Source organism: Salvelinus sp. IW2-2015, linkage group LG32 (genome assembly GCF_002910315.2).
Source record: "Salvelinus sp. IW2-2015 linkage group LG32, ASM291031v2, whole genome shotgun sequence".
Taxonomy (NCBI): domain Eukaryota; kingdom Metazoa; phylum Chordata; class Actinopteri; order Salmoniformes; family Salmonidae; genus Salvelinus; species Salvelinus sp. IW2-2015.
In genome coordinates, this window is record NC_036871.1 from 23,796,754 (window position 1) to 23,811,464 (window position 14,711).

Consider the following 14,711-nt stretch of genomic DNA (forward strand, 5'->3'; position numbering starts at 1 on the left):
TTAGACTCTGTAGGGAGCAGCACGATTGCAACCTATTTTATCGTCGCTCACATTTTATGACTGAACACCATTTGCTGACATGCTCACACCCAAGTACATGCACGCACGCACACCACAATGCACCCTCATAGTGAAACACAATGCATTTATATTCAGGAGAGGCAGAGTACATTAGGCAGAGTGACTGCTTCATGCATAGCGGTGTGGGGAAAACGCTGTGCTCTGATGTAGACTAAAGCATGATGTGTGCTCTGAGCCTGGGATTGAACAATGCAGTATTGTGCTGGCTTCTTGTCTCACAGTGAGGATCTTTAAATCCACAACTTCATTTGAAATTAGGAAGTTATTGTCTACCACAATACCTATTTTCATAGCAGGGGACTGTGGCTGAAGTTTCTGTCTGATTTGGAAGAAACCTCTAATGAATATACAACGTTTCAGTAAGGCTACATTTTACATAATTACAACTAATTTCAAATGCAGGACTTTTCCTTTACAGTGCCTTTTTCACTGAATAACAATGCAAATACTTGGAAATTACTGTGTTTCCATTGTAGGCATTGAAAGATGGTCAAATAGGATACAATTTCAAGGTGTGGACTAGATGCCATTGCTCTTTTGAGGTTACATGAGGACACTCTCTCCTTGGCGTGCATATGTTTTTCAGATGTAGCTAGTTTCTCATTTCAAATGCTTGAAAGAAGAATGGTTTATTCCCATGTGTTTATAGCTTGAATGCCAGTCTGTTTGTGCTATCATGCCAACTCCTTGTCGCTCATTGTCATGCCAAACAATAATAAGCAATGGAGTTGGCTAGAACACAAACAGATCATGCAGTATCAAGGTGCTCAAAAAAAGTATGGCTAGCCTACTTGCAATATGTTCAATGAGGTATTAGCTTTGAATAGCTTGTTTTAGGACCGGGATCTGTCAACCGTCGTCGTTGCCCCACTTCCCTTCTCCACTACACCAAGGGGAGCAGTGAATTTCATGGTGTTGTATGGAGGCAAGACACTCGTTATCACACATAGTCAAATCAAATCAAATTTATTTATATAGCCCTTCTTACATCAGCTGATATATCAAAGAGCTGTACAGAAACCCAGCATAAAACCCCAAACAGCAAGCAATGCAGGTGTAGAAGCACATCGTTTATTGTGCTACCCAGTGAGGAGAGAGAGGACGTCTCAAGCACTGAGAAAACTAGATCTAAGTGCTTTTTAAAGACTGGATCATTCGCAGAAACCTTACATAGCCTACCCCTCAAAAACATGAGCGTTGTCATTCACAAAACTGGCGGGATTATGGAAACGCACCGATGCTTTTCTCTAAAGAGCACCACCTTCTTGAGCAAAGAATATTACGATAATTAGACAGGTCTTATGTAGGCTACATTGTGAACAATGCTGCTATTGCAATGGATATAATCTTGTTGTGTACTAAGAGGTTGATGTATCCTATAATTGTATAGGCGTCATGTATCCGACTGCACAGTCACGTGGATACCATATGTCAAGACCAATACCTTCACCTGAATAAGCCTCTCCCACAGATGCACTGCACTACGTTGACTGGCCATTGTTGTGACATTTCATATTGATTGAATGGCTCACTATGATGTGATCAATCTGAAAACCAATCCTTCGGCGTCTACAAGTAGTTCCAACCTGACCAGCCATGTGCGAATGTTATTCGGATTGAAAATGCGTGTTGGCGATGTAATTCTTCAGGAATCTTCAGGTATTCTGAATATCAGCACAGAAGGTAGGATGAAGCGCTGAAATCAGTTAATTTAAATGTTATATGCAACAGATCAGTACAACTATGAATACAATTATATTTGATTTGATTGCTGGGCGCGTTCTACAACAATGTCCAATGCTTAGATAGGCTATACAGCTACACCAAACATGTCATTTCATTTTTCGGGGGCAATAGATAATAGCAAACATAATCTGTTTGAAATCATAGGTTTTAAAAAATAAATCCTAAAACTGTCTATGCACTTGACTGATTTTCATTTCATTTTGGTGGGGTGTATGTTTGATGATGAATGAAAAGGGTCTGTCTGGTTGCTACTCAGCAATTAAAACCGTATTCACTTACAAGCCTGACATGAATGAATGCAGTCACTGTTCAGTAAGTTTACATATAATATTGTATATCTATGTAAGATACTTCAACAGACAAGTCATAATGTATTTACTCAGTCATTGGTTATGATCATCATTTTGTAGGTAAATGGCTCAAATGTAAATACAAATGTAGATAGGCCAGGGTTTCCCAATAGGTGCCCCGTTGGGGATTTTATTTGTCCCCACAAGTTTTCTGAGCAAAAACATATTTTATTTATTTAAAAGTTTGTTGTTGGACATAGGACTGTAAAATCACCAGAAAATGATCTCAAAGTGATTTTAATTTAGGATGAATCAGTTCAAAGTTATTTCATTTTTAGCTGTTCCCAAGTATTTCCACGCATTAATAGAGAAGCATATGTGATTGTGTCCCAATGTAGCCTAATCAAGGTTTGAAATGATTTTGTTTACTATACTGCTATACTGTAATGTGCAGTGGACTGGAGGAGTTGCAGTGGAGTATTCAGTGTTGTATGAGCCAGAGACCGAGTTAAGTTAAGCACGACATGAGCTTCCTGACCAAGGGCCCTTGATGGGACTCTTGATAGCATTTTAATTGTGTTTTAGTGTTCAAACCAAGGCTAGAATTATCATCATAATGTCATTATATAAACTACAATTATCATTGAAACACTGTGGTGTATGAATTACACCATCATTGAACATGAGTTCCGTATGCTTCTTTCCAGTGTCCTTGTCCTTAATTTTTTCCCTACTCTAAATCAAAATCTGATATAGCTGAAAACACATGTAACTTAATCAGTTTTCCATTTTATTTCCTGCTCTGATTCAGGTGCTTTTCACTGTGAACAATCAGTCAGCACAGCCATGGCCTCCCTCGGTGGTCTGTTGCCAAGGGCAATAGTCCTGGCTGAAGGATAGAGAGAGAGAGAGAGAGAGAGAAAAGGCAGCCTTGCGGTGCAGAAGAAGAGATGGTCATCACTGACAGGAGCTCCAGCACTCCTGGGCCCAAGAAGAAGGAACCGAAGAAGAGGACATCCCGCCCCCATGGCCTGCCCTCCCCGGCGCTGTGCTGCGCATGCGGCTTGTGCGTCATGCTGGCAGGCATCAACATCACCCTGGTGGGGGCGTTCGCCTTCAGCACCATGGTGCCCTCTGCCAACCCTCCCATCATCATAGGGCCCATCCTGCTTCTGGTGGCCTTCTCTTTCTTCGGGGCGTGCTGTGTCTGCAGCCGCCTGCCCCCTGCCCAGGGCTCCCGGAGGTCTAAGGTGGGCGGAAGGAACATGGGGATGATGGGGCGTGGAGGTTTAGCCGGGGGAGCGACGTTTGAGATTGAGACGAGTGAGCACACATTGCAGGACACGACAGCAGTACAGCTCAGCCCCTCAGCCTCACCTGGGTCATCCCGGGCATCCAGCCCTGAGCGGGATGCTTCTCCTGACCCTGCCCCCCAAGGGACCTTCAAGCTCTTCACCATGGAGACGAATGGCCCCACCTCCGCCACGGCCTGCTATTCCGCCTCCTCGGCAGGGGGAGGGGCTGTGAGGCTCAACCTGCCACGTGATGATGTGGCCACCTAGCACACCCCTGATTAACACATTGTAGCATGAGCCTCCTGCCCCAGGGGACTGATGCAAAACTATGTAAATGTTGGCAGTGATGGTCATGGAATTATGGATGATGGTAATTGGCCAGCCAAGTGAGTACGGTCTCCGTAATAACCATTCGAAAAGCAAAAAAATTCAATAAATAAACAATATGCATTTCGTGTTGCTAAAAGGTCAGTCAAGTTCTTCCACACCGATCTTGACAAACCATTTCTGTATGGACCTCGCTTTGTGCATGGGGGCATTGTCATGCTGAAACAGGAAAGGGCCTTCCCCAAACTGTTGCCACAAAGTTGGAAGCACAGAATCGTCTAGAATGTCATTGTATGCTGTAGCGTTAAGATTTCCCATCACTTGAACGAAGGGGCCTAACCATGAAAAACAGCCCCAGACCTCCTCCACCAAACTTTACAGTTAGCACTATGCATTAGGGCAGGTAGCGAATGCCAAGGCAAAGGGTGGCTACTTTGAATAAACTGAAATCTAAAATATATTTAGATTTAACACTGTTTTTTTTAGTTACTACATGATTCCATATGTGTTATTTAATAGTTTTGATGTATTCACTATTATTCTACAATGTAGAATAATTGTGTAGGTGTAAGCTTGGACCCACATACTGATTCCAGGGTTTTCCCTTTTTTTTAGAACTATTTTCTACATTGTAGAATAATAGTGAAGACATCAAAAGTATGTAATAACACATATGGAATCCTGTAGCAACCAAAAAAGTGTTAAACAAATCAAAATATATTTAATCTTCAAATTAGCCACCCTTTGCCTTTTTAATTTTTTTACTTTAACCTTTATTTAAGTAGGCGAGTCAGTTTTTTTATTTACAATGACGGCATATCCTGGCCAAACCCTAACCCGGACGTTGCTGGGCCAATTGTGCACCGCCCTATGGGACTCCCAATCCCAGCCGGTTGTGATACAGCCTGGAATCAAAACAGGGTCTGTAGTGACACCTCTAGCACTGAGATGCAGTGCCATAGACTGCTGCGCCACTCGGGAGCCTTGATGACAGCATTTTACCCTCTTGACATTATCTCAACCAGCTTTGAGGTAATCACCTGGAATGCATTTCAATTAACAGGTTTGGTTGTTAAATAGTGGAATTTCTTTCCTCCTTAATGCGTTTGAGCCAATCGGTTGTCTTGTGACAATGTAGGGTTGGTAGCCCTATTTGGGAAACAACAGTTCATAATTACTTTAAGACATGAAGGTCAGTCAATCCGGAAAACTCCAAGAACTTTTAACGTTTTTTCAAGTGCAGTCGCAAAAACCATCAAGCACTAAGATGAAACTGGCTCTCATGAGGACAGCCACAGGAAAGGAAGACCCAGAGTTACCTCTGCAGAGGATAAGTTCAATAGAGTTAGCAGCCTCAGAAATTGCAGCCCAAATAAATGCTTCACATAGTTCAAGTAACACACATCTCAACATCAACTGTTCAGAGGAGAATCAGGCCTTCATGGTCGAATTGCTGCAAAGAAACCACCACTAAAGGACACCAATAAGAATAAGAGACTTGCTTTGGCCAAGAAACATGAGCAATGGACATTAGACCAGTGAAATCTGTCCGTTGGTCTGATGAGTCCAAATTTGAGATCTTTGGTTCCAACCGCCGTGTCTTTGTGAGACGCAGAGTAGGTGAACGGATGATCTCCGCATGTGTGGTTCCCACCGTGAAGCATGGAGGAGGTGTGGGGGTGCTTTGCTGGTGGTACTGGTACATTTATTTAGAATTCAAGGCACACTTAACCAGCATGGCTACCACAGCATTCTGCAGCGATACGCCATCCCATCTGGTTTGCGCTTATCGTTTGTTTTTCAACAGGACAACGACCCAACACACCTCTAGGCTGTGTAAGGGCTATTTGATCAAGAAGGAGAGTGATGGAGTGCTGCATCAGATGACCAGGCCTCCACAATCACCCGACCTCAACCCAATTGAGATGGTTTGGGATGAAATGGACCGCAGAGTGAAGGAAAAGCAGCCAACAAGTGCTCAGCATATGTGGGAACTCCTTCAAGACTTTTTGGAAAAGCATTCCAGGTGAAGCTACATTGGGAAGAAAAAGTATGTGAACCCTTTAGAATTACCTGGATTTCTGCATAAGTTGGTCATACAATTTTTATCTGATCTTCATCTAAGTCACAACAATAGACGAACAAAGTCTGCTTAAACTAATAACACACAATTATATTTTTTCATGTTGTTATTGAACACATCGTGTAAACATTAACAGTGCAGGGTGGAAAAGGTATGTGAACCCTTGGATTTATAACTGGTTGACCCTCCTTTGGCAGCAATAACCTCAAACAAACATTTTCTGCAGTTGTGGATCAGACCTGCACAATGGTCAGGAGGAATTTTGGACCATTCCTCTTTACAGAACTGTTTCAGTTCCACAATATTCTTGGGATGTCTGGTGTGAACCGCTCTCTTGAGGTCATGCCACAGCATCTTTTTAAATGTTTTATTTAACCAGGTGGGCTAGTTGAGAACAAGTTCTCATTTGCAACTGCGACCTGGCCAAGATAAAGCATAGCAATTCGACACATACAACAACACAGAGTTACACATGGAATAAACAAAACATACAGTCAATAATACAGTAGAAAAATAAGTCTATATACAATGTGAGCAAATGAGGTGAGATGAGGGAGGTAAAGGCAAAAAAAGGCCATGGTGGCAAGGTAAATACAATATAGCAAGTAAAACACTGGAATGGTAGATTTGCAGTGGAAGAATGTGCAAAGTAGAAATAATGGGGAGCAAAGGAGCAAAATAAATAAATACAGTAGGGGAAGAGGGTAGTTGTTTGGGATAAATTATAGATAGGCTATATGCAGTAATCTGTGAGCTGCTCTGACAGCTGGTGCTTAAAGCTAGTGAGGAAGATAAAAGTTTCCAGCTTCAGAGATTTTTGCAGTTTGTTCCAGTCATTGGCAGCAGAGAACTGGAAGGAGATATACCTGCTGGAGCACGTGCTACAGGTGGGTGCTGCTATGGTGACCAGCGAGCTGAGATAAGGCGGGGCTTTACCTAGCAGAGACTTGTAGATAACCTGTAGCCAGTGGGTTTGGCGACGACTATGAAGCGAGGGCCAACAAACGAGAGCGTACAGGTCGCAATGGTGGGTAGTGGATGGGGCTTTGGTGACAAAACGGATGGCACTGTGATAGACTGCATCCAATTGATTGAGTAGGGTATTGGAGGCTATTTTGTAAATGACATCACCGAAGTCGAGGATCGGTAGGATGGTCAGTTTTACGAGGGTATGTTTGGCAGCATGAGTGAAGGATGCTTTGTTGCGATATAGGAAGCAGATTCTAGTTTTAATTTTGGATTGGAGATGCTTAATGTGAGTCTGGAAGGAGAGTTTACAGTCTAACCAGACACCTAGGTATTTGTAGTTGTCCACGTATTCTAAGTCAGAGCCGTCCAGAGTAGTGATGCTGGACGGGCGAGCAGGTGTGGGCTGTGATCGGTTGAATAGCATGCATTTAGTTTTACTTGCAATTAAGAGCAGTTGGAGGCCACGGAAGGAGAGTTGTATAGCATTGAAGCTCGTCTGGAGGTTATTTAACAGTGTCCAAAGAGGGGCCAGAAGTATACAGAATGGTGTCGTCTGCGTAGAGGTGGATCAGAGAATCACCAGCAGCAAGAGCGACATCATTGATGTATACAGAGAAGAGAGTCGGCCCGAGGCTTGAACCCTGGGGAACCCCCATAGAGACTGCCAGAGGTCTGGACAACAGGCTCTCCGATTTGACACACTGAACTCTATCAGAGAAGTAGTTGGTAAACCAGGCGAGGCAATCATTTGAGAAACCAAGGCTGTCGAGTCTGCCAATAAGAATGTGGTGATTAACAGAGTCGAAAGCCTTGGCCAGGTCGATGAATACAGCTGCACAGTAATGTTCTTATCGATGGCGGTTATGATGTCGTTTAGGACCTTGAGCGTGGCTGAGGTGCACCCATGACCAGCTCTGAAATCAGATTGGATAGCGGAGAAGGTACGGTGGGATTCGAAATGGTCGATAATCTGTTTGTTAACTTGGCTTTCGAAGACTTTAGATAGGTAGGGCAGGATGGATATAGGTCTGTAACAGTTTGGGTCTAGGGTGTCACCCCCTTTGAAGAGGGGGATGACCGCGGCCGCTTTCCACTCTTTGGAAATCTCAGACGATACGAAAGAGGTTGAACAGGCTAGTAATAGGGGTTGCAACAATTTCGGCAGATAACTTTAGAAAGAGAGGGTCCAGATTGTGTAGCCCGGCTGATTTGTAGGGGTCCAGATTTTGCAGCTCTTTCAGAACATCAGCTATCTGGATTTGGGTGAAAGAGAAATGGTGGTGGCTTTGGCGGGTTGCTGTGGAGGGTGCCGGGCAGTTGACTGGGGTAGGGGTAGCCAGGTGGAAAGCATGGCCAGCCGTAGAGAAATGCTTATTGAAATTCTCAATTATAGTGGATTTATCGGTGGTGACAGTGTCCTAGCCTCAGAGCAGTGGGCAGCTGGGAGGAGGTGCTCTTATTCTCCATGGACTTTACAGTGTCCCAGAACTTTTGAGTTAGTACTACAGGATGCAAATTTCTGTTTGAAAAAGCTATCCTTAGCTTTCCTAACTGCCTGTGTATATTTGTTCCTAACTTCCCTGAAAAGTTGCATATCACGGGGGCTATTCGATGCTAATGCAGAACGCCACAGGATGTTTTTATGCTGGTCAAAGGCAGACCGGTCTGGAGTGAACCAAGGACTATATCTATTCTTAGTTTCATTTTTTTTTGAATGGGGCATGCTTATTTAAGATGGTGAGGAAGGCACTTTTAAAGAATAGCCAGGCATCATCTACTGACGGGATGAGGTCAATGTCATTCCAGGATACCCCGGCCAGGTCGATTAGAAAGGCCTGCTCGCAGAAGTATTTTAGGGAGCGTTTGACAGTGATGAGGGGTGGTCGTTTGGTCGCAGACCCATTACGGATGCAGGCAATGAGGCAGTGATCGCTGAGATCTTGATTGAAAATAGCAGAGGTGTATTTGGAGGGCGAGTTAGTTAGGATGACATCTATGAGGGTGCCCGTGTTTACGGATTTGGAGTTGTACCTCAAATCAGAAACCCAGCCTAAAACCCCAAACAGCAAGCAATGCAGGTGTAGAGGCACGTTGGCTAGGAAAAACTCCCTAGAAAGGCCCAAACATAGGAAGAAACCGAGAGAGGAACCAGGCTATGAGGGGTGGCCAGTCCTCTTCTGGCTGTGCCGGGTGGAGATTATAACAGAACATGGCCAAGATGTTCAAATGTTCATAAATGACCAGCATGGTCAAATAATAATAATCACAGTAGTTGTCGAGGGTGCAGCAAGTCAGCATCTCAGGAGTAAATGTCAGTTGGCTTTTCATAGCCGATCATTGAGAGTATCTCTACCGCTCCTGCTGTCTCTAAGGAGTTGAAAACAGCAGGTTTGGACAGGTAGCACGTCCGGTGAACAGGTCAGGGTCATAGCCGCAGGCAGAACAGTTGAAACTGGAGCAGCAGCACGGCCAGGTGGACTGGGGACAGCAAGGAGTCATCATGCCAGGTAGTCTGAGGCATGGTCCTAGGGCTCAGGTCCTCCGAGAGAGAGAATTGAGAGAAGCATACTTAAATTCACACAGGACACCGAGAAGACAGGAGAAGTACTCAGATATAACAGACTGACCCTACCCCTGACACACTACTGAGCATAAATACTGGAGCTGAGACAGGAGGGGTCAGGAGACACTGTGGCTCCATCCCATGATACCCCGGACAGGGCAACAGGCAGGATTAACCCACCCACTTGCCAAGACAGCCCCACACCACTAGAGGGATATCTTCACCACCATCTTACCATCCTGAGACAAGGCCGAGTATAGCCACAAAGATTCCGCCACGGCACAACCCAAGGGGGGGCGCCAACCCCCCTTACCTGGTAGTTCATTGATATTGTGTGAGATTGAGGGCATCAAGCTTAGATTGTAGGATGGCCGGGTGTTAAGCATGTCCCAGTTTAGGTCACCTAGTAGCACGAGCTCAGAAGATAGATGGGGGAAATACTTCACATATGATCGAGGGCACAGCTGGGGGAGAGGGGGTCTATAGCAGCGCAACAGTGAGAGACTTGTTTCTGGAAAGATGCATTTTTAGAAAGCGACCTCGAATTGTTTGGGTACAGACTTGGATAGTAATACAGAACTCTGCAGGCTATCTTTGCAGTAGATTGCAACACCGCCCCCTTCGGCAGTTCTATCTTGGCGGAAAATGTTATAGTTTGCGATGGAGATTTCAGGGTTTTTGGTGGTTTTCCTAAGCCAGGATTCAGACACGGCTAAGACATCCGGGTTGGCAGAGTGTGCTAAAGCAGTGAGTAAAGCAAACTTAGGGAGTAGGCTTCTAATGTTAACATGCATGAATCCAAGGCTTTTACGGTTACAGAAGTCAAAAAATGAGAGCACCTGGGGAGTGGGGCTAGGCACTGCAGGACCTGTATTAACCTCTACATCACCAGCGGAACAGAGGAGAAGTAGGATAAGGGTACGGCTAAATGCTATACGAACTGGCCGTCTAGCACGTTCGAAACGGAGAGTAAAAGGAGCAGGTTTCTGGGCTCGATAGCATAGATTCAAGGCATAGTGTACAGACAAAGGTAAGGTAGGATGTGAGTACATTGGAGGTAAACCTAGGCATTGAGTAATGAAGAGAGAGATATAGTCTCTAGAGACGTTTAAACCAGGTGATGTCATCGCATATGTAGGAGGTGGAACAACATGGTTGGTTAAGGCATATTGAGCAGGGCTAGATGCTCTACAGTGAAATAAGACAGCAATCACTAACTAGGACCGTAATGGACGAGGCATATTGATATTAGAGAGAGGCATGCGTAGCCAAGTGAACATATGGGTCCAGTGAGTGGTTGGGCTGACTGGGGACACGGTGATTCAGACAGTTAGCAGGCCAATGCTAACAAGCTAACAGTTAGTAGGCCAGGGCTAAACAAACTAGCGGTTAGCAGACCGGGGCTGGCGAGCTAGCAGTTAGTAGACCGGGTTAGCAAGCAAGCAGTTAGCAGGGGCTAGCAGTTAGCTGACCGGGGAAGGCAAGCTAGCAGTTAGCAAACCGGGGCAGGCAAGCTAGCAGTTAGCAGACTGGGGCAGGCACGCTAGCAGTTAGCAGACTGGGGCTAGCAAGTTAGCCTTTGGGGGACGTCGCGATGGGGGTAAGTCTGTTTTTGCCTCTTCATGACGTCGATATACCAGTCGTGGAATTAGTAGGGTTCCAGGTAGCTCTAAGTAGCTAGCAAGTTACCAGAATGGGCCTTCAGCGGGCGTCGCGCCTGAGGGGCCTGTTGGAGTCCTCGGGCAGATTATGTCGGTATTCCAGTCGTAGAGGATCGGCGGGGTTCCGTGCCCCGTACCGGCTGTAGAAGGGGTCCGGATATTGTAGCCTAGGAGTGGGCTTCGGTGGTAGCACAGGAGCCCTGGCCGGGCTAGCTTCAGGCTAATTGGTGCTTGCTCCGGGATGGAAATGCTAGCCAGGAGTGGTCACCCGGGATTGCGGTTAGCTAGTTGCGAAGATCCAGATAAATGTTCAGAGTTTGCGGTAGGAATCCGGGGATATGGAGAGAAATAGGTCCGTTATGCTCTGGTTTGAGTCACGTTGTTCGAACTGGCGAGAGCTTTCCGAGCTAAAGGTTAGCTGATGACCGCTAGCAATGTTTTGCTAACTGATAGCTGGTAGGTAGTTAGCTGGCTATCTTCAGTTGAGGGACTCCAGATCCGAAGTAAATAGAAATACTTTAGAAAAAAAGCAGATCCACGCCACATTGGGTGAGGAAATCCAGGTAATTCCAAGTGTTCACATACTTTTTCTTGCCACTGTAGTTGAGGGAATGCCAAGAGCGTGCAAAGCTGTCATCAATGCAAAGGGTGGCTGCTTTGAAAAATCTAAAATATATTTTGATATTTTTAACACTTCTTTAGGTTACTACATGATTTCATAGTTTTGATGTCTTTACTATTCTAAAACATAAAGAAAAACCCTTGAATGAGTAGGTGTGTCCAAACTTTTGACTGGTACTGTATATCATTTTTTTTACGGTTATAGGGGTTCTTTTATGTTCATGGCGGTCTTCATCCATAACCGTCGGTTATACAGTTATTCCGTAATTGTGCCAGTCCTATGTCTAGCCATTTTGTGAAGTGCCATTTTTCATATTTATGACAAGCTATTAATGGAGCTTTTGTTTTTCTTTTGTGCAGCAGCCAACCAGTAATTAACATCCAATCCAATGTTGAAAGAACATGGATGATGGTTCTGTTGGAATTGATGTTCCTACCTCAGAGCTTTTCTATTCAGCTCCCTCTCTTAACATCCATGGGGCATTATTGTAAGCGGTTTCTAACTGGAGAGCAGAATGAGAGAATTTAAGTGTTTTCTCTGTGGCATTCCTGAGGGGTAACACACAAAGCGATGTGTCCCTTTTTTTTTGACTGTCTGGACCTCTGTGCTTGACATTTCAGCCCATTATTCTGAAGCAATTTTTTTGTTGTTGCCAGAACTGAAAGATTTGACACGAAATTGTAACAAGTTTAATGCCATAATTTCAATTCCTATAGTTACGTTTGGTTTGGCATTACAGTATGTGCGGCTTTGGTCTTAAATGAAATGCAAATAACATATGGTCATGGGTTCGATTGTGTATGCATGACTGTAAATCGCTTTGGATTAACGCATCTGCTAAAAGGCATTTATTATTATGGGGTCACACGGTTCCTTTGCAATATAATCTCAGCTGAAAGGATCAGCAACAGAGGACTAATGTTACTTTCTTCGCATTAAGTTTTCCAAAATTGTTTCTACGGTCAAAACGTATTATGTATGATATACAATGTACACTGTATGTGTTGGGTTCATAGGGTGAGTATATTTGAGTAACATGGCAGCATCCACGGAGTGTTCATAATATCACTGAGTGAATCTCGCCTGCATTTACTGTGTGACTATTATGTTCTTGTTTTTACCACTCCCCATAGGCCTACTATAAAGAGCTTCATATTAGAGCCAATTGAGTTTTCACAGCACTCACTGCCACTTTGACAGAATACATAAACAGCCATTGTGTTTACAAAGGAAAACGCTATCAACACTACGCTTAAAAAAAAGGAATGAATAGTATTTGCACATGTGCCCTACTAGCATTCATCATTTACCAACACATTTCTTTCTAAACCTCACTGTATAAGCTTACCAACAACATTATATTCACTATAGCTCTGTTTCCAACATGGGGCTCAAACCAAGATGCAAACGTATTTAATATTTATTCAAAAGGTTGAAAAAAATAAATAATTCTATACAGAATGAACTCCAGCATTTCTATTATTTTGGATTTGGCCCCCCTGATGATCTGACAGTTACTCCACCGATTCTATGTTGAAGTGTCCAAACATAGCAATCTGGACTCAGGGGTAGATAGTGTGTGTATATATAAATCTGGGTCACTCCAATTAGTATTAAATGTTACCTTTCCCATGGTATCTATTCCATTGTGGATGTCCATCCATTTCGTATGATATTATGAATTACAATTCATACAATATGTTGTGAATTGTAATTCGTTATGGCTAACGTTAGCTAGGTGGCTAACGCTAATATTAGCTAGGCAAGGGGTTAGGAGTCAGGTTAAAGGCTATGTGTTAGGGGAAGGGTTAGCTAAAATGCTAAGAAATTGCTAATTAGCAAAAATTCTAAAGTTGTCCATGATAAGATTTGACACAAAACCTTTGGTTTGCTAAACACCTACTAGTGATGCGCAGGTTGACTCATAACCTGCAGTCCCCACGGTTATATATCTTCAGGGCTGGTGGGATAGGTCGTGAAATATTGTGTGGATGAAGGGCGGGTGGGTGGCAGGCGAGTTGAATAAAGAAAAAACAATACCTTAAATAATCTATACATTTATCATTCTTATGTCATTTATATCTATAGGCTACATTTGAGGTTTTTCTGTAATTATTTTAGGTTATCTAGCATTAGTGCATAGGTCCTAAAGCTTAGACTTAACTGTACACACGGCAAATATCCTACACGCCAAATTGCTTTTGGGAACGAAGGCAAAAGGGGCAACGTCTGAGTTTAATTAAAAAAGAGAAGAGCTGCGAAATGGAGAAAGGAGGGCCAGAACTCATGTTTGGGAAAGATTTGTTGATGTGGTAAAAGAGGATGATAGCAGTCCCAGATGTTATGTGTGACGATTGAGGCGCTATGCAAATAGCAGCCATTGGGTGCAGCCATCAGGTTTTCACCTTATCACAGAGTCGGGTGTTTGTGGATGGGTTATTAGCAATTGCGGGTAGGTGCAGCTGAACAAACAGCTTACCCGCGCACCACTAACACCCACCCCGACCAACCACCCTACTTTGTTTTTGCCTTAAGTAACTTTCTGTCTTATGTAACATACCAAACATAACATATACTAATTTGAGTGTCCCGGAATTATGTTTACTATGTTACGTCTAGTCTTTGAGACCAGGCTGAACATAGACACCTACAGTATCCCAGATTCACTTTGAAAGTAATGCTGCCTTAGACTGAGATCTCAGGATAAAACAAATTAGGGCTATTTCAATGTGTGATGACATTGTCAGGAGAAATCAGTTTGTATCACAGCAGGATGATATTTTCAACTTGTATTTTTTTTATTCCCCAATATTTGTCCTATATTGTCATTTGTTTTGAAAACAAAAGTGCCATGCAGCAAATGTTGCGCGACACGTTTCCATGTTAATATCAAAAAGGGGGTAATATCTTTGTAAAGTAATTTATATTTTATGGGAACAACCTCCCCTAAGGAAAAGAGAAAGGTCATAGTTTGAGGGATGACATGCAGTATGAGCATGATTTACATGTCCAGGGAGAGAACTTGTTGTAAATGTGTAGTGTCAAGATGTTTGAAAATGTATTCTGTTTTGATA

The 14,711-nt window shown here is 43.6% G+C and overlaps 1 protein-coding gene across 1 annotated transcript; it reads left to right on the forward strand.

Moving 5' to 3' along the window:
- Nucleotides 1-1,260: 1,260 nt before the first annotated feature.
- On the forward strand, nucleotides 1,261-4,090 carry LOC111957196 (transmembrane protein 275-like). The gene is made up of 2 exons (XM_023977960.2): nucleotides 1,261-1,764; nucleotides 2,929-4,090. Exon 2 carries the CDS (start codon nucleotides 3,068-3,070, stop codon nucleotides 3,677-3,679), a length of 612 nt encoding a protein of 203 aa, XP_023833728.1. The 5' UTR covers nucleotides 1,261-1,764; nucleotides 2,929-3,067; the 3' UTR covers nucleotides 3,680-4,090.
- The last annotated feature ends 10,621 nt before the right edge of the window (nucleotides 4,091-14,711 follow it).

Bases quoted from the DNA above. Each gene is read 5' to 3' on its own strand.
- LOC111957196 (XM_023977960.2), top strand. From the start codon at position 3,068: ATGGTCATCACTGACAGGAGCTCCAGCACTCCTGGGCCCAAGAAGAAG.